General features: G+C 52.3%; 1 protein-coding gene across 1 annotated transcript in view; it reads right to left on the bottom strand.

Moving 5' to 3' along the window:
- LOC137504558 (vomeronasal type-2 receptor 26-like) overlaps window positions 1-23,654 on the bottom strand; it is a 136,588-nt gene that overhangs the window by 36,421 nt on the left and 76,513 nt on the right. Inside the window, exon 4 of the mRNA XM_068233140.1 lies at window positions 6,751-7,521. Within this exon, the coding sequence (XP_068089241.1) occupies window positions 6,751-7,521 (771 nt within the window). The remainder of the gene's footprint in view (window positions 1-6,750; window positions 7,522-23,654) is intronic.

The raw sequence follows: 23,654 nt of genomic DNA, 5'->3' as shown, positions 1-23,654 counted from the left end.
CACAGCAAGGTGACGCAGCGAATTATTAATATCAACCTTACCAGCTCTTTACTACAAAGTACACTTTCTAGTACTTTCTAGTACTAAAAAAAAGTATAATTTCTAGAAAACGACATAAGGGATTACATCCAAACGCATGCATGGAATTGTATTTATGAGAACTAACTCTTGGTTTTTATTTACAGAGCTGTTGCTGAGCAGTGGTGCTCACCGCCAGGTCGTGATCACGCTTACGCGTGGATTCACGACCATTTTGACGCATTCCGCCTCGGACACGAAAATCCGTGAATAGATTTTCAACCACGAAAATCTACTTCGGCTTCGCGTGAATGCGGACAGAAATCCGCATTCACGCTCGTGAAACCCGGTGCTGAAGTCGTGGTTTGCGGAAATGCGTCAAACTATGCGGAAGTGACACATTGCAGGCCAATCAGAGTGCCCCAGCCAGGCCCTAGCAACCAATCACAGGAGGGGAGCTATGCCCTCCCCTCCTGAATATAAAGCGGCGGCCATGATGGAAAAGCTCTGTCCTTGTTAGACTGTGGTGCTGAGAGGATTATCTCCAGGCCATTGTTGTTTGAGCAAGTGCATTTATTGTGTTAAAAACAAAGCGTTTTTTTTGCTAACACTGCTCTTATACTGTACACAGTTAGCTAGTCAGTGAGTGATTGCTGTAGTTAGTTGTAGTCAGTGTAGTGTAGTGGGAGTGTGGGAGTCTAGTGATTATTTAACTGTGTGTAGTGCTGTGCAGGCAGGTTCAGTGCTGCAGTGTAGTGGGAGTGGGGATTATCTGTGTGTAGAGTGCAGGCAGGCAGGTTAGTGCAGCTGCAGTGTTCACTTGTATATTCCAGTGACAGTTATACACTTGTACTATTTGCAGGCAGCCAGTCACACCGCCGGCGCCGCCACTCTCTGCCAGCGCTGTTCATTCATTCTGTCAGTGACCTTGTGCCGTGCCCAGTGCCCACTGCTCGCTCGCTCGCTGGCATATGAGCATCTCATTACACAGTGTGACATCCTTGTGTGCCCACTGCATCCTTCAGTGACCTAGTTGTATATCCAGTGCCCACTGCTGTGCCCACTGCATCCTTCAGTGACCTTGTACTGTGCCCACTGCATCCTTCAGTGACCTAGTTGTATATCCAGTGCCCACTGCTGTGCCCACTGCATCCTTCAGTGACCTTGTACTGTGCCCACTGCATCCTTCAGTGACCTTGTACTGTGGCCACTGCATCCTTCAGTGACCTAGTTGTATATCCAGTGCCCACTGCTGTGCCCACTGCATCCTTCAGTGACCTTGTACTGTGCCCACTGCATCCTTCAGTGACCTTGTACTGTGCCCACTGCATCCAGTGATTCATTACTAGCAACATGTCTGGCAGGGTTTCGCGGGGTGAGAGGAAAGGGAGTTCAATTGCCTCAGCCACTTCTGGGACTGCTCCACGTCCAGGGAGAGGACGCCCAGCTGTACGTGGTCGTGATGCAGCAGAAAGGGGGGCAGCAAAGCCTGGGCCGAGTCAGCGGACGCCATTGTCCAAATATTTTAAAGTTTCTGGTCCCCGTGTGGTGGTTGAGCAAATGGAACCTGACGTACTCATGGACATCATGACTTCCTCCCAGACCTCTACTGTGAGCACCACTCCAAGCAGTAGCAGCAGCAGCCAACGTCCCACGCTTGTTGTGACATCCACCCCAGCACCCACTGGTCAGCAGCCCTCCCAGGATGACAGCGTTCTGTCCCTCAGTCCGGCATCTCGGAACCTGCTGATGCAAGAAGCTCAGGACTTACTGGGGACTGATGTGGCAGAGATTGAGATCGGGCCACAATCACAAGCGTTGTTGAGTTCTGGTGATGAAGAAGAGGGGTCTGTGTCTGGGGATGTAGGGACAGAAGAGGAGGCGGGGGAGTCAGAGGAAGAGCTGGATTATGATGATGCTGCTGATGATGACGACGTTGTGGACCCTAACTATGTGCAGCCTGCTGAGTCCGTGGAAGAATGGTCAGAGGCAGAGCAGGATGACGAGTCACCTCGGCCTAGGCAAGGATATCGCCATATGTCAGGCAGGGGCAGGGGCATCGGCAGCAGTGGGCGTGGAGGAAGTAGACAGGACACTGCTTCAGCCGGCACCACCACCATGCAACCCCCGGCAACTACTACCACACATTGCTCCTCTGCACCCTCTGCTAGTGGGGGCCGCAGTAAATTAAAGTCACCAGTGTGGGATTGCTTTGAGGAATGTACTGATGACAAAAGGTATGCGGTGTGCAGGTTATGCAGCAAAAGATTGAGCCGTGGGAAAAGTCTGAGCAAGATGGGTACCTCATCCCTCCAGGGCCACCTGAGAAGCCGCCACTGCCGCGAGTATGCGGACTTTAAGAGGAAGCAGGCACTGCTGGCAGGGGTTCCTGAGAGCAGAAGGCCCACCAGCGCAGCAGCATCCTCCCTCCCTCAGGGTCGTGAATCCCCCACAGCAGCAGCAGTAGTAGCACGCAAGCGCTCTTCCACCTCGGCTGCTCAGGACACAGACATTGAGGCTGGCAGCCAGTGTTCGTCTCTCTCCTCTGTCTCCCCTGCATCCCAGCGTCGTCAGACCCTGCTGAGCGACACCTTTCAGGGTCTGACCAAGCCTCTGCCTCCAAGCCACAGGCGGATCCGCAAACTAAATGGCTTGCTGGCCCGGGCCATGGCATCACAGCTGCTTCCCTACTCCCTGGTGCAGGAGGGGAGCGCCATGGGGACGCTGCTCCAATTTGGCATCCCCGAGTGGCAAGTCCCCAGTCGCCACTATTTCAGCAGGAGCGCGATCCCAGCACTCCACAAGTTTGCGGTGGAAAACGTGGCCCGTTCCCTGGACTACTCTGTGGGCAAGCGGGTCCACGTGACCATGGACTCGTGGAGTAGCAGATTTGGGACAGGTCGCTACCTGTCCTTTACGGCCCACTGGGTGACACTGATGGAAGGGAGGGAGGACAAGAGCGCATCAGCCCAGCTAGTGGTGCCACCACGCGGGATCAGGGGGGATGCAGAAGGGTCCTGTCACGACACTCCCTCAGCACCCGGAAAGCAAGCCCGCCTCGGCAGCAGCAGCGCCAAGCCTCGGCACTGCCAAGCCCTTTTAAAATTGGTGACCCTGGGGAAGGAGAGGCTTACGGCCACCAACGTCCTGGCCGCCCTCAGGAAGCAGGAGTGGAGGTGGCTGACCCCCAGAGGCCTGGAAGTGGGGTATGTGGCAGCCGATAACGGGGCCAACCTGGTGGCAGCAGTGCAGCAGGGAAACCTCCAGCACATCCCCTGCTTGGCCCACGTGCTCAATCTTGTGGTGCAGCGCTTCTTGCGCACCTACCAGGGGATGAGCGAGCTGCTGCAGGATGCCCGGGCGGTGGTACGCTTTTTCCGCCTGTCAGCCACTGCCTCTGCACTCTTGTCCACCTTACAGCAGCAGTATGGAAGGCCACAACACCGGCTGATCATCGACATGCCAGTTCGCTGGAATTCGACTCTGGCCATGTTGGAGCGGCTGTGTCAGCACAGGCTGGCTGTTAGGGCCTACATGCTAGACCCAAGTGTCCCCAGCAACCAGCAAGTCCCCATGATTACTGCCACTCAGTGGACACTGATGCAGCAAGTATGCCTGGTGCTGAGTCCCTTCCTGGAGGCAACCAAGATGGTCAGTGAGGAGCGGGCCTCTGTGTGCCAGTGGGTGCCCTTGGTTTGTCTACTGGAGCAGGCAATGGACAATTTAATTGAGCGTGGGGATGAAGCCCTGAGGCAGTTGGAAGAACAGGAGCAGATGGCAGCACAGTCCAGCTCAGAGGAGGGCTCACAGCAGGTAGTGGAAGAGTTGGAGGTCCCTAACCTGAATGAGGAGGAGGAGGAGGAGCAGCAGAGTGCAGCAGGCGTTGTACGTGGATGGCGGTTTGAGGAGGACAACGACATGGCACAGGAAGAGGACAGGACCTAAGCAAGAGCCTGTATGCAGTGCAGCAGCCCAGAACAGAGGTGCCCGCCACAGCATCCACCACCAACCAGCACAAGCAACGACTGACCACCATGGTGTCTGACTATATGGGGTCATCCAGCGGGCTCAATGACACCGACAGCCCCGTGGACCCCTTGGAGTACTGGGTCAAGAGACTGGACATCTGGAGCGAGCTTTCCCAGTACGCCCTGGAACTCCTATCCTGCCCTCCTTCCAGTGTCCTCTCAGAGAGATGCTTTAGTGCGGCCGGTGGCGTGGTCACAGAGAAGCGCTCTCGGCTCTCCCACGCCTCTGTGGACAAACTCACCTTCCTGAAAATCAACCAGGCTTGGGTGGAAGGTGAGTTCCTGGCCCCTATTGTCGGACACAGGGGGACATGAAGTGGCTGCTGCATGTGCTGTTGTTAACTATGCCTGCCTTTATAAAGACATTTACTACCTGCCTAGTGCCTACCTTGGTTAATTTTTTGGTGTTATGGTACTACTACCAGTAAGTTGCCATGGTCCTCCTTCTGAGCTGTTGAACTGACCGCCTGCTTTGTCCTCCTGACTCAGTCGCTACTACACTCTGCGTTCACAGTGCCCGGGTCACCGGGTGCATTTAATTTTTTGGCCAGCACTATGACGCTGTGCTACTACTACTGTCCTGCTGCTGCTGAACTGACCGCCCGCTTTGTCCTCCTGACTCAGTCGCTACTACATTCTGCGTTCACACTGCCCGGGTCACCGGGTGCATTTAATTTTTTGGCCAGCACTATGACGCTGTGCTACTACTACTGTGCTGCTGCTGCTGAACTGACCGCCCGCTTTGTCCTCCTGACTCAGTCGCTACTACATTCTGCGTTCACACTGCCCGGGTCACCGGGTGCATTTAATTTTTTGGCCAGCACTATGACGCTGTGCTACTACTACTGTGCTGCTGCTGCTGAACTGACCGCCCGCTTTGTCCTCCTGACTCAGTCGCTACTACATTCTGCGTTCACACTGCCCGGGTCACCGGGTGCATTTAATTTTTTGGCCAGCACTATGACGCTGTGCTGCTACTACTACCACCAGTATGTTGCCGTGGGCCTTCTGTGCTGCTGAACTGACCGCCCACATAGTCCTTCTCCTGACTCAGTCGCTACCACCACTGCACTCTGCGTTCACACTGCCCGTGTCCACTGACAACTCTGCTGCGATGTCATTGCTAATTGCTGCAAAAAAAAACAAACAAAAAAAAATTACAAAAACCTCTCTGGAGCCTTTTTGCCGTCAGCCACTCATCCTCCTCCAGCGGTACCTTCACCGCCAAGTGCCATTGGAACTCGCCTTCACCTCTTTGACTGCTTAACGCGTATATCCCTTTTTAAAACCACTTATTACCAATTAATAGCCCCATTTAAAGTGTTGATTTCACTTTAAAATCCATTTTCTCTAGAAAATTTTTTTTTTGGGGAATTTTTTATGTTGAAGTTATGTTGCCCCTTATCACCTCGATAATCCATGCTATTTGGGGGACTGTAGCATGTATGGGGGCTTTGTTATTAACATTAAAAGAAAATCCGCCTCCGGGCGTGAATCCACGCGTGATTACGCCATTTACGGGAAAAAATCCGCGTGGTTGCGTGGACGCGACCGCAAATCCGCATGCGGCGGGGCCGAATGCGGATTTTTTTTTCAACCACGCGGATTTCCGAATTCGTGGATGAGGCACATCCGAGCATCACTATTGCTGAGTTTAGGAAAACTTTGGTTATCCAGCTTTTGCCAAAATACACATGAATGGACTGAACTTTTTACGGCTTAAATTTGTAAGTAGATGGTGATAGAGATGTCGCGAACATCAAATTTTGGGTTCGCGAACTTCCGCAAATTTTTGAACATGTGAACCCGGGGGAACCGCCATAGACTTCAATGGACAGGCACATTTTGAAACCTACAAAGACTGATTCTAGCCACAAAAGTGATGGAAAAGTTGTTTCAAGGGGCCTAACACCTGGACTGTGGCATGCTGGAGGGGGATCCATGCCAAAAGGTTAACGAAAAATTACGGAGTTGATGCAGTCGTGTTTTAATCGCTAAAGGGCAGAAATCACATTCCATTCCTACAAATAATGCACTGGAGTGGTACTGGAACTTAATGTGGCCTCAATAGAAGTAGTGTGCACATCTCTAGGTATAAGTGGGTTGTGGAGTGTCACACACAGAGAAATGCAATAGTACTAAAAGAATACAGTGAAAAATAATGCACAGGAGTGGTACTCTGTACCTGCAACGTAATGTGGGAACAGATAGAAGTTTTGTGCACAGCTATGGGTGTCAGTGGGCTGTGGAATTTTACAGGAGACCGATGTAATAGCCCTCAAAAGGGCTATTTGGGGTGCTTTCAGCAAGTAGTCAGTGAGGGACACAGGCCTAGCTAATGCTTTCCCTACCTATCTGCAGCAAGTCTGACCCTGCTCTCACTATTACTGCAGCCAGAGAATGAATCCAATATGGCCACCAAAACTGATTTTTATAAGGGGGGGGTGGATGGTCCAGGAGGGGGTGCTAGCTGATTGGCTGCCATGTGTCTGCTGAATGTGAGGTAAGGGGTAAAAGTTTAGCTCAATGATGATGTATGGGGGCGTGTCGAACACACCAAATGTTCGGTGTTCACCACGGGCGCGAACAGCGGAAGTTCACAGAATACTGTCCGCCGGCGAGCAGTTCGGGCCATCTCTACATGGTGATGTATAATTTTAGTCTAACCAGTGAACACATTGATGGACTTAGTTTTCCTTTTTACCTTCCAAGGATGATGGGATGTCCCGAAGCTCTGTAATTGGCTGTTTTCTTCATAAGAAAGCAAGTCATGAAGTGCATGGGCCACAGCATAGACTGCAGAGTAGATGCTAAAGGTGTAACCAAAGTCATTTACATCATAGACAGAAGAGTCCACCTGACTCAGACAGTCCTTTTCAGTGCAGGGTCTGCATCTCTCATTGAAAATTCCAACAAAGCACTCAAGATATCTAATCCATATCCAATACATAAGTTGGACATGCTTGTATTTGAGAGGGCCGGCACTGAGCAGGTACTCCCTCAGCCCTGGAATATCTCTTCTGGGAGGAGAAAACACCAGTGATTGGTTAACAATCATAGTGATCGTATGTGAAAAGCGCATGGTTGGCAGGATTATGACCTTTCTTAAACTGTATTTCTCAAACAGTATACTTTCTAGATAAAAAACATCCTTAGAATTTCCAAGAAATATAAGAACACTGCAGCTGGTTTTACGCATTATATGTAAATTTTTTTCCTTCTCCAATGCTTCATCTCTCTTAATCGTTTCCATGAAAGCCACACAGATCCCACTCTGGATGATCTCCTTGTAGAGCTCCATGCTGAACCTCTGGTTACTGTCATCTCCTACCAGAATCCCCACCCAGCTCCAGCCAAAATGCTTCATAAGGAAGACAATGGCACTATGCTGCAATCTATCATCGGGAACCGTGCGGTAGAAGTAGGGGAAGAGACGCTTGTCACTGAATATGGGATCCATCGCTCCATAACTGATCTGAGGAGAAAAGATGGACATGATGGAAAGGATATAATTACATAAGTCAGCTGAGATGAAGCATGAAACAGTGAGGTAGAACCAAACTCCTCTCAAGAATTAGGGAAAGTCACATGACCAACTCCTCAGGTAGCTCCAGTCCCCAGCAATTCAGCTTGAAAACAATAGTATCGATGTCGCTTATGTCTCACATGGCCACAATACTTATCCTGTGGTGATGGTGAAGCACTGTGGTACAGACCACCCAATAGTCCAATATATATATATGTATATATATATATATATACACAATCCAATCTAGCAGCACTTAGTGTTCAAAAGCTTGCAGCAGCAGTTACCACATACGTCTCTTGATCACAATAACACAGTAAAAGCAATTAAAAAGTCAGATCATAGTGCAGACTACTTAGCAGGGGCATTTCTAGGTTCCGGGGAGATCCGGGGCACCCTGTGAAAAATGGGCGTGGTCATGCCATGTAAAGTGGGCGTGGTCATAGGCGGGACCAAATGTGCATTAACATAGCAGTGGTGTAACTTAAATATATTCAATAGGCAGTATTTCACATATATACTGTAAGACCCTCACCTGGCTTCTGTCTTGTCTTTGGCTAGCTGGCATGTGTGCTGTACTCGGCTGGCAGTTATGCTGGACTTCCTGGCTGGTGGTCATGCTATGCTATGCTGTGCTGGCCTGGCTGGTGGTGATGCTGTGCTGGCCTGGCTGGTGGTGATGCTGTGTTGGCCTGGCTGGTGGTGATGCTGTGCTGGCCTGGCTGATGGTGATGCTGTGCCAGCTTGGCTGGCGGTGATGATGAGCCATCCTCGCTTTGCTAGGTGACTTGCTGGGGGCTTTGCTGGGCTGGGCAATTTGCTGGGCAGGGGGCTTTACTAGGTTTTGCTTGGCTGTACGCTTTGCTGGGCTGGGACCAGGAGGCTTTGCTAGGCTGGGGGGTTTGCTTTGCTGAGGGCTCTGCTTTGCTGGGCTGGGGCCCTGGGGCTTTGCTTGGCTGTAGATAGGTAGGTGCCTCCAGTATAGGTTAGATAGGTATGTTCCCCCAGTATAGGCGAGATAGGTAGGTGCCTCCAGTATAGGTTTCAGAGGTAGATGCCCACAGTGTAGGATAGATAGGTAGCTTCCCACAGCGTAGGCTAGATAGGGAGCTTCCCCCAGTATGCATTAGATAGGTAGCTTCCCCCAGTATAGATTAGATAGGTAGTTTCCCCCAGTGTAGGTTAGATAAGTAGCTTCCCCTAGTGTAGAAATGTGCCCCAAGTAAGGAGGCGGGGAGATGGGCGGAACGGTGTGGGGGGAGTTAAAAACTCAACTCTGATTGCCGAAGACACAGCCTACAGCTTCATCCAACTTCCTCCCCTGGCGTAGTTCACATTGGTAACAGCTCCCCCTGTGACATCACAGGGGCGGTGTAACTAGTGTTGGGCGAACAGTGTTCGCCACTGTTCGGGTTCTGCAGAACATCACCCTGTTCGGGTGATGTTCGAGTTCGGCCGAACACCTGACGGTGCTCGGCCAAACCGTTCGGCCATATGGCCGAACTAAGAGCGCATGGCCGAACGTTCCCCGAACGTTCGGCTAGCGCTGTGATTGGCCGAACGGGTCACGTGGTTCGGACCCGAACGCGCTCTGATTGGCCGAACTGTCACGTGGTTCGGGTAAATAAATACCCGAACCACGTCATATCTCCGCCATTTGTCTGTGGGTTTAGCTTTGGGTAGGCAGGCAGGGTAGTTCGCGCTCCAGCCACGCTAGCCAGGGTCCCCCCCAGTCATTGTGTGTCACTGCTGGGAACAGTAGTACACCGCTCGTTCAGCCACACTATATAGCATTCTGTGTACTGTTCTGTGTCTGCTGGGAACAGTGGTACACCGCTCGTTCAGCCACACTATATAGCATTCTGTGTACTGTTCTGTGTCTGCTGGGAACAGTGGTACACCGCTCGTTCAGCCACACTATATAGCATTCTGTGTACTGTTCTGTGTCTGCTGGGAACAGTAGTACACCGCTCGTTCAGCCACACTATATAGCATTCTGTGTACTGTTCTGTGTCTGCTGGGAACAGTAGTACACCGCTCGTTCAGCCACACTATATAGCATTCTGTGTACTGTTCTGTGTCTGCTGGGAACAGTAGTACACCGCTCGTTCAGCCACACTATATAGCATTCTGTGTACTGTTCTGTGTCTGCTGGGAATAGTGGTACACCGCTCGTTCAGCCACACTATATAGCATTCTGTGTACTGTTCTGTGTCTGCTGGGAACAGTAGTACACCGCTCGTTCAGCCACACTATATAGCATTCTGTGTACTGTTCTGTGTCTGCTGGGAACAGTAGTACACCGCTCGTTCAGCCACACTATATAGCATTCTGTGTACTGTTCTGTGTCTGCTGGGAACAGTAGTACACCGCTCGTTCAGCCACACTATATAGCATTCTGTGTACTGTTCTGTGTCTGCTGGGAACAGTAGTACACCGCTCGTTCAGCCACACTATATAGCATTCTGTGTACTGTTCTGTGTCTGCTGGGAATAGTGGTACACCGCTCGTTCAGCCACACTATATAGCATTCTGTGTACTGTTCTGTGTCTGCTGGGAACAGTAGTACACCGCTCGTTCAGCCACACTATATAGCATTCTGTGTACTGTTCTGTGTCTGCTGGGAACAGTAGTACACCGCTCGTTCAGCCACACTATATAGCATTCTGTGTACTGTTCTGTGTCTGCTGGGAATAGTGGTACACCGCTCGTTCAGCCACACTATATAGCATTCTGTGTACTGTTCTGTGTCTGCTGGGAACAGTGGTACACCGCTCGTTCAGCCACACTATATAGCATTCTGTGTACTGTTCTGTGTCTGCTGGGAACAGTGGTACACCGCTCGTTCAGCCACACTATATAGCATTCTGTGTACTGTTCTGTGTCTGCTGGGAACAGTAGTACACCGCTCGTTCAGCCACACTATATAGCATTCTGTGTACTGTTCTGTGTCTGCTGGGAACAGTAGTACACCGCTCGTTCAGCCACACTATATAGCATTCTGTGTACTGTTCTGTGTCTGCTGGGAACAGTAGTACACCGCTCGTTCAGCCACACTATATAGCATTCTGTGTACTGTTCTGTGTCTGCTGGGAATAGTGGTACACCGCTCGTTCAGCCACACTATATAGCATTCTGTGTACTGTTCTGTGTCTGCTGGGAATAGTGGTACACCGCTCGTTCGCCACTGTATAGCATTGTGCTCTGTGTCGCTGCTGGGAATAGTGGTACACCGCTCACCCGTCACTGTATAGCATTGTGCTCTGTGTCGCTGCTGGGAATAGTGGTACACCGCTCACCCGTCACTGTATAGCATTGTGCTCTGTGTCGCTGCTGGGAATAGTGGTACTGTATAGCATTTCTGTACTGCCACTGTACTGCTGCCAGTCAGCGTGTACTGTAAGGATAAGTGAAATGAGGAAGAAATCCGGTGAAAGAGGGAGGGGCAAGGGAAGAGGTGTTTCCCCTGACGGTTCACGTACAGGCCACAGGGGAGCACCCAAGAAAACCCACTCAATACCGCCCATGTTGTCCAGGACAACAACCCTCACAAATCCAAAAGAACAGGACCAGATAATTACTTGGATGACCTCTCAAGTGTCCAGCAGTGGGTTAAGCAGCACCAGCACATCACGCACGAGGTCCGAGTCCTCAGCCAGTTACAAGGAGCCAGTGGGCACAAAGCTGACACAACCGGCAGCGACACCACGCACACAACTGCCAGATAACCAGTCCGATGAATTACCTCAGGACACAATGGGGTATTCGCAGGAGCTATTCCCAGCCCAACAAACTTCCCCCTTTCAAAGGTCAATGGAGGAACAGCCAGAAATGTTGTGCCTGGATTCACAACCGTTAACTGTGGGAAATGCACCGCGCACTGAAATACAAGGCGAGTCCGAAGAGGACTCGGAAACCCAAATCCCAGAGCAATTTGGGCAGGAGGGGTTGCAATTGCAGGAGGTCGGCCGACAAGATCTGGAAGACGACGTTGGAGTGTGCTGCGCAGAGGTTGTTGTGGGGAGCTCTACTCCACGGCGGTGGCCCACAATGACATATGACGAGTTTGAGGAGATGGAAGAGGAGGGTATGGACAATGTGGACAGAGACCCAGATTTTGTTTGTGAACGAGAACATCGCCGTCGTAGCAGCAGCACAGATGAGTCTGTTGAAGAACACACTGCTGCACGAGTTCGCCTTGTGCCACAAGGTAGGCGGCGCGCAATTTCAGGCACCACAAGCGTGGAAGTTCAAGTGAGAGGCAAAAGAGGAGCAAACAGAAATCGCCAGCAAGGAGGCAGGTGCTCCAAAGTCTGGGCTTTCTTTGAAGACTGCACTGAGGATGTTACCATGGCGATTTGCAAGGTGTGCAAGACCCGCCTGAGCAGGGGGAAAAATATTAACAACCTCTCCACCACCAGCATGAGCCGTCACATGCTATCCAAACATCCCACTCTTTGGGCAAACGCGTCAGGACAGGGTACCAGAAACAACACTGCCTCCCTTGGGTTCACCAGACTCACCACCAGACCCGCCTCAGCAGCAGCAGTAGCCCAGCCATTGCGTGGTTCACAACATTCACAAACATCAGACGACGCTGACACTGTCACTTTCCGGAGTAGTGCTCTTGAGGTCTCCCAGCGTTCATCAAACACAACAACCAACAGCCCTTCCGTGTGCAGCGCTACGGTTCAGTTGTCTGTGTCGGAGATGTTTGAGCGCAAGAGGAAATTGCCAGCAAATGACCCCCGGGCCGTGGCAGTAACAGCCAGCATAGCCAAGCTTCTGGCCTGCGAAATGCTGCCATATCGATTGGTGGAGACAAACAGCTTCAAGGGCATGATGTCAGTGGCCATCCCACGTTACGTGGTTCCCAGCCGCTACCACTTTGCACGCTCTGCAGTGCCTGAGTTGCATGAGCACGTGGTCAGCAAAATAACCCGAAGCTTGAAGAATGCCGTTGCCTGCAAGGTTCACCTCACCACTGACACCTGGACGAGTGCGTTCGGCCAGGGTCGATACATCTCCCTTACCGCGCACTGGGTGAACCTTGTGGAGCCTGGCAGCGATTCCTCACCTGCTACGGCACGGGTGTTGCCCACGCCACAAACAGCTGCACCGCCGTCCCTCCCACTGGATAACAGCAGCACCTACCTCTCTGACTCCTTCTCCTCCAACGCATCTCAAAGCTGTACCTCATCCGGAAACGCTAACCCAGCAGCAGTAGGATCGTGGAAGCAGTGCAGCACAGCTGTTGGCATGCGTCAGCAAGCGTTGCTGAAGCTAATCTGCCTTGGGGATAAGCAGCACACAGGGGAGGAAATTTGGAGGGGAATAAAGGAACAGACGGATTTGTGGCTGGCACCGCTGGACCTGAAACCGGGCATGGTTGTGTGTGATAATGGGAGTAATCTCATTCGCGCTTTAAGGTTGGCTAAGCTGACACACATCCCTTGCCTGGCGCACGTGATGAACCTAGTAGTTCAGCGGTTCCTGAGGACATACCCAGGCGTGCCCGATCTGCTGTTGAAGGTGCGTCGAGTGTCCAAACATTGTAGAAATTCCAGTACTGCTTCGGGGGCACTCGCCAAGATGCAGGAGCGCTTCAATCTCCCCCACCATCGCTTGCTGTGTGATGTCCCTACGCGCTGGAATTCTACGCTGCACATGCTAGCCCGCTTTTGCGAGCAGAAGAGTGCAGTGGTCCAGTACATGACGGCGCAGTACCGAGGCGCATCCGGCCAGCTGCCAAGCTTCTGTGGATCCGATTGGGCCAACATGTTGGACCTCTGCCAAGTCCTCCAAAATTTTGAGCAATCCACGTTGCTTGTGAGCAGTGACAACTCTTCAGTCAGCATTACCATACCACTGCTGTGTTTACTGAAGAGGTCGATGTTAAAAATCAAGGAAACAGCTGTCATGATGCAACTGGGGGAATCTGAAGGAGAAAACGATCAGCGTGATGGTACCAACATCAGGCCATCCGCCTCAGGGAACGCTGGCCCCAGCAGCTATGACGAAGAAGAGGAGGAGGAACAGCTGGAGTTGGAGCAGGAATTTCATGCCACCACTGACGAGGGCCAGAGCGGTGCACGTTGGACTTCCACAATTCAACGCGAATGGTCAGCAGAAGCAGACCAGGAGGAAGGTGACGACTATGATGCATCACAACAACTATCACAACGCTCACAAGAGGATGATGAGGATTCTGGTAGGACTCTGGCACACATGGCTCAATTCATGCTAGACTGCATTGAACGTGACCCACGCATTGTGCGCATTCTGGACAACACCAATTACTGGGTTTATACCCTTCTGGATCCACGGTACAAACACAATGTTCCAAAACTGCTTGAAGAAAGAGTCAGACAGGTCAAAATGGAAGAATACCAGCAGGCCCTTGTGGAGACTTTAGAGAGGAGATTGACATCCTCCCCCTCCTCTAGCCAGTTGTACGCAGACAGACTGACTTCCGCAAACCCAGGACGACCAGGAGGGCAGCAAACAACGCAAGCCGCAGCTAGTACCCAAAAGGGAATGGTATCGGCAGTGTCCTTGGAGTGGGAAAATTTTCTGACACCCATGCAGCCGCAGCCCACTGAACAGCAAGCGTGCAGATCCACCTCCAACACCGATCGCCTGGAGAAGATGGTCAAGGACTACATGTCAGATGGCGTAGCTGTGTCGAACCATCCATCTGCACCCTTCAACTATTGGGTATCGAAGCTAGACACCTGGCACGAACTGGCAATGTACGCAATAGAGGTGCTGGCTTGCCCGGCAGCCAGCGTTATGTCGGAACGCTGTTTCAGTGCTGCCGGAGGCATCGTCACAGATCGGCGTATCCGCCTCTCTACAGAAAATGCAGACCGTCTGACTCAAATTAAAATGAATCAATCCTGGATTGGAAATGACTACGCAACACTCCAGGACCCCAACCAAGTAACATGACCAATGAACATCTGGGATGGTGTTGCGTTTCCGGGCCCTGTTTATTGAACCTCTCATCTGTATTACATTTATGACTGCATGGCGGCAAAAAGCATTGCTGCTATATCCGCACGCTTTTTGTCCACATGCAAGGCCTGGGTTGTTGTGTCTCACAAAGCGTGGCCTTCTCCTCCTGCGCCTGCTCCTGTTCCATCACGTCTGCTGCTGCTGGGTTAGCGTTGCCGCGTGGTCCCTGTTTATTGAACCACTTATCTTTATTACATTTATGACTGCATGGCGGTACAAAGCATGCTATCCGCACGCTTCTTGCCCTCATGCAAGGCCTGGGTTGTTGTGTCTCACAAAGCGTGGCCTTCTCCTCCTGCGCCTGCTCCTGTTCCATCACGTCTGCTGCTGCTGGGTTAGCGTTGCCGCGTGGTCCCTGTTTATTGAACCACTTATCTTTATTACATTTATGACTGCATGGCGGTACAAAGCATGCTATCCGCACGCTTCTTGCCCTCATGCAAGGCCTGGGTTGTTGTGTCTCACAAAGCGTGGCCTTCTCCTCCTGCGCCTCCTCCTGTTCCATCACGTCTGCTGCTGCTGGGTTAGCGTTGCCGCGTGGTCCCTGTTTATTGAACCACTTATCTTTATTACATTTATGACTGCATGGCGGTACAAAGCATGCTATCCGCACGCTTCTTGCCCTCATGCAAGGCCTGGGTTGTTGTGTCTCACAAAGCGTGGCCTTCTCCTCCTGCGCCTGCTCCTGTTCCATCACGTCTGCTGCTGCTGGGTTAGCGTTGCCGCGTGGTCCCTGTTTATTGAACCACTTATCTTTATTACATTTATGACTGCATGGCGGTACAAAGCATGCTATCCGCACGCTTCTTGCCCTCATGCAAGGCCGGGGTTGTTGTGTCTCACAAAGCGTGGCCTTCTCCTCCTGCGCCTCCTCCTGTTCCATCACGTCTGCTGCTGCTGGGTTAGCGTTGCCGCGTGGTCCCTGTTTATTGAACCACTTATCTTTATTACATTTATGACTGCATGGCGGTACAAAGCATGCTATCCGCACGCTTCTTGCCCTCATGCAAGGCCTGGGTTGTTGTGTCTCACAAAGCGTGGCCTTCTCCTCCTGCGCCTGCTCCTGTTCCATCACGTCTGCTGCTGCTGGGTTAGCGTTGCCGCGTGGTCCCTGTTTATTGAACCACTTATCTTTATTACATTTATGACTGCATGGCGGTACAAAGCCTGCTATCCGCACGCTTCTTGCCCTCATGCAAGGCCGGGGTTGTTGTGTCTCACAAAGCGTGGCCTTCTTCTCCTCCTGCGCCACCCTCCTCCTGTTCCATCACGTGTGCTGCTGCTGGGTTAGCGTTACCGGTCCCTTTTCCTGGAACCTCTTATATGTATTACATTTATGACTGCATGCCGACAAAAAACATGTTACCTGTGCAAAGAAAACAGACATTTCCCGCATTTAAAAGACAGTTTTCCCTTTGAAACTTTAAAATCGATTTTCTCAAAAACTATAAGCTCTTTTTGCTAATTTTTTTTTCCTCTTGTACCCACTCCCAAGGTGCACATACCCTGTAAATTTGGGGTATGTAGCATGCAAGGAGGCTTTACAAACCACAAAAGTTCGGGTCCCCATTGACTTCCATTATGTTCGGAGTTCGGGTCGAACACCCGAACATCGCGGCCATGTTCGGCCTGTTCGGCCCGAACCCGAACATCTAGATGTTCGCCCAACACTAGGTGTAACCAAGGCGCCGGACGCCGGAGGAGGAAGTAGGAGGACGATGGAGGCTGTGTCTGCAGCAATCGGAGGTGAGTTTTTAACTGACCATTCTACCCCCCACCCCCGCTCTGCCCAGTGGAGATGACCTAAACCGGTTCAACCGCAAACTTATTCGCGCAAACATCGGTGGTTCACGTTTGTGGTGAACTGCGGACTTTATGCGAGTTCAACCCGCCCCCTATACTACATCATTAGGCTCAACTTTGACCCTCTACATCACAGTCAGCAGACACAGGGCAGCCAATCAGGCTACACTCCCTCCTGGTTCCCCTCCTGTATAAAAGGCAGCTGCGTCAGCCATGATCTCACTCTGTGTGCTGCGTAGTGATATAAGGGAGAAAGATTGCTGTCTCCTGCTGCACAGATTAGGGAAAGCTTAATTAGGCTGTTGTTAGGCTTGTTCGCTTGCTCCTTGCTGATACTTATTGCTAAGAAGCACCCCAAAACAGCTCTTTTGAGAGCTAATGTTCTTTTGATGAGTTTTTTTTGTGTGTGTGTGTGGCCCACTGACACTTGCATATACAGCCCTGTAGTTGCAGCTGGCCCTTGGTAATTGCTATACTGTGCAAGGCCCAGCACATTCAGTGACTACCTTTTCACTGCACCTGTGTGGGACAGCTGCATATTTGTAATACCAGTCACTGCATACCTGTTCGTGTTTACTGCATCTCCGTGACAGCAGCACGCAGTGTTATATACCAGTCACTGCATACCCGTTCAGTGTACCTGTGTGTGTGACAGCTGCACATTTGTAATACCAGTCACTGCATACCTGTTCACGGTACCTGTGTGTGTGACTGCTGTATATTTGTAATACCAGTCACTGCATACCTGTTCGTGTTTACTGCATCTGCGTGACAGCATCACGCAGTGTTATATATACCAGTCACTGCATACCTGTTCACGGTACCTGTTCGTGTGACAGCTGCACATTTATAATACCAGTCACTGCACACCTGTTCATGTTCGCTGCACCTGCGTGACAGCAAGCAGTGTTATATACCAGTCACTGCATACCTGTTAATGTTACCTGTGTGACTGCACATTGTATTAGTCAAGTCAGTGCATACCTTTCACTTCATCCCCCCAATATGGACAAAATAACAGGCAGAGGCAGACCCAGAGGCAGGCCACCTGGCAGGTCTGTTCGAGGTCACACTGTCTTGATTTCATGCGGCCCTCGACCAAAGTACAGTGTTCAGAAGAAGGCACGTGCCATCAACCCCCAATATTGTCAGGACGTAGTTGACTATTTAACACATAACACCTCATCTTCCTCAGCTTCCGCAGACATATCTTCCTCCTCCTGCTCTGATTCTGGTACCCCACTTAACACTCCATCGGCAGCCATCACCAAAGTGCCATCATCACAGGGCTCAGCGGTATGGACATTTTTTTGTGTGTCTGCCTCAGGTGAGAGCAATGTCATCTGTACTCTCTGCTACCAAACATTGAGCCATGAAACGACCAAGACCCATGTAGGGACAACTACCTTACGAAGGCACATGATTACAAAGCACAAACTGCAATGGGATGACCACCTGAGAAAAGCAGCACACAAAAGCAAAGCCACACACTGCAGTGGAAGACACCAGGCCGCAATTATTTCTCAAAAAAGGTGATACCTAAACTGTACCGTGATGTTGAAAGGCAAGTGGTGACATCTCTGGCACACAGCATTGGGTCAAGGGTCCATCTGACCATGGATGCCTGGTCTGCAAAGCATGCTCAGGCCTGCCCGAAGCAGTGGTGCTCACCGCCAGGTCGTGATCACGCTTACGCGTGGATTCACGACCATTTTGACGCATTCCGCCTCGGACACGAAAATCCGTGAATAGATTTTCAACCACGAAAATCTACTTTGGCTTCGCGTGAATGCGGACAGAAATCCGCATTCACGCTCGTGAAACCCGGGGCTGAAGTTGTGGTTTGCGGAAATGCGTCAAACTATGCAGAAGTGACACATTGCAGGCCAATCAGATTGCCCCAGCCAGGCCCTAGCAACCAATCACAGGAGGGGAGCTATGCCCCCCCCTCCTGAATATAAAGCGGCGGCCATGATGGAAAAGCTCTGTCCTTGCTACTAGACTGTGGTGCTGAGAGGATTATCTCCAGGCCATTGTTGTTTGAGCAAGTGCATTTATTGTGTTAAAAACAAAGCGTTTTTTTTGCTAACACTGCTCTTATACTGTACACAGTTAGCTAGTCAGTGAGTGATTGCTGTAGTTAGTTGTAGTCAGTGTAGTGTAGTGGGAGTGTGGGAGTCTAGTGATTATTTAACTGTGTGTAGTGCTGTGCAGGCAGGTTCAGTGCTGCAGTGTAGTGGGAGTGGGGATTATCTGTGTGTAGAGTGCAGGCAGGCAGGTTAGTGCAGCTGCAGTGTTCACTTGTATATTCCAGTGACAGTTATACACTTGTACTATTTGCAGGCAGCCAGTCACACCGCCGGTGCCGCCACTCTCTGCCAGCGCTGTTCATTCATTCTGTCAGTGACCTTGTGCCGTGCCCAGTGCCCACTGCTCGCTCGCTCGCTGGCATATGAGCATCTCATTACACAGTGTGACATCCTTGTGTGCCCACTGCATCCTTCAGTGACCTAGTTGTATATCCAGTGCCCACTGCTGTGCCCACTGCATCCTTCAGTGACCTTGTACTGTGGCCACTGCATCCTTCAGTGACCTAGTTGTATATCCAGTGCCCACTGCTGTGCCCACTGCATCCTTCAGTGACCTTGTACTGTGGCCACTGCATCCTTCAGTGACCTAGTTGTATATCCAGTGCCCACTGCTGTGCCCACTGCATCCTTAAGTGACCTTGTACTGTGGCCACTGCATCCTTCAGTGACCTTGTACTGTGCCCACTGCATCCTTCAGTGACCTTGTACTGTGCCCACTGCATCCTACAGTGACCTAGTTGTGTATCCAGTGCCCACTGCTGTGCCCACTGCATCCTTCAGTGACCTTGTACTGTGGCCACTGCATCCTTCAGTGACCTAGTTGTATATCCAGTGCCCACTGCTGTGCCCACTGCATCCTTCAGTGACCTTGTACTGTGCCCACTGCATCCTTCAGTGACCTTGTACTGTGCCCACTGCATCCTTCAGTGACCTTGTACTGTGTCCACTGCATCCTTCAGTGACCTAGTTGTATATCCAGTGCCCACTGCTGTGCCCACTGCATCCTTCAGTGACCTTGTACTGTGGCCACTGCATCCTTCAGTGACCTAGTTGTATATCCAGTGCCCACTGCTGTGCCCACTGCATCCTTCAGTGACCTTGTACTGTGGCCACTGCATCCTTCAGTGACCTTGTGCTGTGCCCACTGCATCCTTCAGTGACCTTGTACTGTGCCCACTGCATCCAGTGATTCATTACTAGCAACATGTCTGGCAGGGTTTCACGGGGTGAGAGGAAAGGGAGTTCAATTGCCTCAGCCACTTCTGGGACTGCTCCACGTCCAGGGAGAGGACGCCCAGCTGTACGTGGTCGTGATGCAGCAGAAAAGGGGGCAGCAAAGCCTGGGCCGAGTCAGTGGACGCCATTGTCCAAATATTTTAAAGTTTCTGGTCCCCGTGTGGTGGTTGAGCAAATGGAACCTGACGTACTCATGGACATCATGACTTCCTCCCAGACCTCTACTGTGAGCACCACTCCAAGCAGTAGCAGCAGCAGCCAACATCCCACGCTTGTTGTGACATCCACCCCAGCACCCACTGGTCAGCAGCCCTCCCAGGATGACAGCGTTCTGTCCCTCAGTCCGGCATCTGGGAACCTGCTGATGCAAGAAGCACAGGACTTACTGGGGACTGATGTGGCAGAGATTGAGATCGGGCCACAATCACAAGCGTTGTTGAGTTCTGGTGATGAAGAAGAGGGGTCTGTGTCTGGGGATGTAGGGACAGAAGAGGAGGCGGGGGAGTCAGAGGAAGAGCTGGATTATGATGATGCTGCTGATGATGACGTTGTGGACCCTAACTATGTGCAGCCTGCTGAGTCCGTGGAAGAATGGTCAGAGCAGGATGACGAGTCACCTCGGCCTAGGCAAGGATATCGCCATATGTCAGGCAGGGGCAGGGGCATCGGCAGCAGTGGGCGTGGAGGAAGTAGACAGGACACTGCTTCAGCCGGCACCACCACCATGCAACCCCCGGCAACTACTACCACACATTGCTCCGCTGCACCCTCTGCTAGTGGGGGCCGCAGTAAATTAAAGTCACCAGTGTGGGATTGCTTTGAGGAATGTACTGATGACAAAAGGTATGCGGTGTGCAGGTTATGCAGCAAAAGAATAAGCCGTGGGAAAAGTCTGAGCAAGATGGGTACCTCATCCCTCCAGGGCCACCTGAGAAGCCGCCACTGCCGCGAGTATGCGGACTTTAAGAGGAAGCAGGCACTGCTGGCAGGGGTTCCTGAGAGCAGAAGGCCCACCAGCGCAGCAGCATCCTCCCTCCCTCAGGGTCGTGAATCCCCCACAGCAGCAGCAGTAGTTGCACGCAAGCGCTCTTCCACCTCGGCTGCTCAGGACACAGACATTGAGGCTGGCAGCCAGTGTTCGTCTCTCTCCTCTGCCTCCCCTGCATCCCAGCGTCATCAGACCCTGCTGAGCGACACCTTTCAGGGTCTGACCAAGCCTCTGCCTCCAAGCCACAGGCGGATCCGCAAACTAAATGGCTTGCTGGCCCGGGCCATGGCATCACAGCTGCTTCCCTACTCCCTGGTGCAGGAGGGGAGCGCCATGCGGACGCTGCTCCAATTTGGCATCCCCGAGTGGCAAGTCCCCAGTCGCCACTATTTCAGCAGGAGCGCGATCCCAGCACTCCACAAGTTTGCGGTGGAAAACGTGGCCCGTTCCCTGGACTACTCTGTGGGCAAGCGGGTCCACGTGACCATGGACTCGTGGAGTAGCAGATTTGGGACAGGTCGCTACCTGTCCTTTACGGCCCACTGGGTGACACTGATGGAAGGGAGGGAGGACAAGAGCGCATCAGCCCAGCTAGTGGTGCCACCACGCGGGATCAGGGGGGATGCAGAAGGGTCCTGTCACGACACTCCCTCAGCACCCGGAAAGCAAGCCCGCCTCGGCAGCAGCAGCGCCAAGCCTCGGCACTGCCAAGCCCTTTTAAAATTGGTGACCCTGGGGAAGGAGAGGCTTACGGCCACCAACGTCCTGGCCGCCCTCAGGAAGCAGGAGTGGAGGTGGCTGACCCCCAGAGGCCTGGAAGTGGGGTATGTGGCAGCCGATAACGGGGCCAACCTGGTGGCAGCAGTGCAGCAGGGAAACCTCCAGCACATCCCCTGCTTGGCCCACGTGCTCAATCTTGTGGTGCAGCGCTTCTTGCGCACCTACCAGGGGATGAGCGAGCTGCTGCAGGATGCCCGGGCGGTGGTACGCTTTTTCCGCTTGTCAGCCACTGCCTCTGCACTCTTGTCCACCTTACAGCAGCAGTATGGAAGGCCACAACACCGGATGATCATCGACATGCCAGTTCGCTGGAATTCGACTCTGGCCATGTTGGAGCGGCTGTGTCAGCACAGGCTGGCTCTTAGGGCCTACATGCTAGACCCAAGTGTCCCCAGCAACCAGCAAGTTCCCATGATTACTGCCACTCAGTGGACACTGATGCAGCAAGTATGACTGGTGCTGAGTCCCTTCCTGGAGGCAACCAAGATGGTCAGTGAGGAGCGGGCCTCTGTGTGCCAGTGGGTGCCCTTGGTTTGTCTATTGGAGCAGGCAATGGACAATTTAATTGAGCGTGGGGATGAAGCCCTGAGGCAGTTGGAAGAACAGGAGCAGATGGCAGCACAGTCCAGCTCAGAGGAGGGCTCACAGCAGGTAGTGGAATAGTTGGAGGTCCCTAACCTGAATGAGGAGGAGGAGGAGGAGCAGAGTGCAGCAGGCGTTGTACGTGGATGGCGGTTTGAGGAGGACAACGACATGGCACAGGAAGAGGACAGGCATGCGTTATGGGACAATGGCGAGGACGAGGAAGATCTTGCTGGCAGGGCCCACTTGTTTCCCATGGCTGTGCACATGTTGCGCTGCCTTCGCAGGGACCCCCGGGTGATCCAGATGCGTTCAAGGGAGGACATCTGGATTACCTTGATGCTTGATCCCCGTCTGAAGGGGAAGCTGGGAGACTTAATGACGCCATCCACCACCGAGCAACGCACAAGGGAGTTGAAGGAGGCCCTTGTGCGCAGACTACTGGAAGCATTCCCCCAGCATTCCACCCCCACTGTAACTGCTCTGCCAAGCCAGCAAGAGGTGCCTGCCATTGCCACTAGCAGCACAACAACAACCACCAGCAGCAGCAGCAGCAACTGGCGCCCCGGAGACCTGAAGAGCCTAAGCAAGAGCCTGTATGCAGTGCAGCAGCCCAGAACAGAGGTGCCCGCCACAGCATCCACCACCAACCAGCACAAGCAACGACTGACCACCATGGTGTCTGACTATATGGGGTCATCCAGCGGGCTCAATGACACCGACAGCCCCGTGGACTCCTTGGAGTACTGGGTCAAGAGACTGGACATCTGGAGCGAGCTTTCCCAGTACGCCCTGGAACTCCTATCCTGCCCTCCTTCCAGTGTCCTCTCAGAGAGATGCTTTAGTGCGGCCGGTGGCGTGGTCACAGAGAAGCGCTCTCGGCTCTCCCACGCCTCTGTGGACAAACTCACCTTCCTGAAAATCAACCAGGCTTGGGTGGAAGGTGAGTTCCTGGCCCCTATTGTCGGACACAGGGGGACATGAAGTGGCTGCTGCATGTGCTGTTGTTAACTATGCCTGCCTTTATAAAGACATTTACTACCTGCCTAGTGCCTACCTTGGTTAATTTTTTGGTGTTATGGTACTACTACCAGTAAGTTGCCATGGTCCTCCTTCTGAGCTGCTGAACTGACTGCCCGCTTTGTCCTCCTGACTCAGTCGCTACTACACTCTGCGTTCACACTGCCCGGGTCGCCGGGTGCATTTAATTTTTTGGCCAGCACTATGACGCTGTGCTACTACTACTGTGCTGCTGCTGCTGAACTGACCGCCCGCTTTGTCCTCCTGACTCAGTCGCTACTACACTCTGCGTTCACACTGCCCGGGTCACCGGGTGCATTTAATTTTTTGGCCAGCACTATGACGCTGTGCTACTACTACTGTGCTGCTGCTGCTGAACTGACCGCCCGCTTTGTCCTCCTGACTCAGTCGCTACTACACTCTGCGTTCACACTGCCCGGGTCACCGGGTGCATTTAATTTTTTGGCCAGCACTATGACGCTGTGCTACTACTACTGTGCTGCTGCTGCTGAACTGACCGCCCGCTTTGTCCTCCTGACTCAGTCGCTACTACACTCTGCGTTCAC

This window comes from Hyperolius riggenbachi, chromosome 4, assembly GCF_040937935.1.
Source record: "Hyperolius riggenbachi isolate aHypRig1 chromosome 4, aHypRig1.pri, whole genome shotgun sequence".
NCBI classification, from domain to species: domain Eukaryota; kingdom Metazoa; phylum Chordata; class Amphibia; order Anura; family Hyperoliidae; genus Hyperolius; species Hyperolius riggenbachi.
This window is presented reverse-complemented; position numbering and strand designations above follow the sequence as displayed.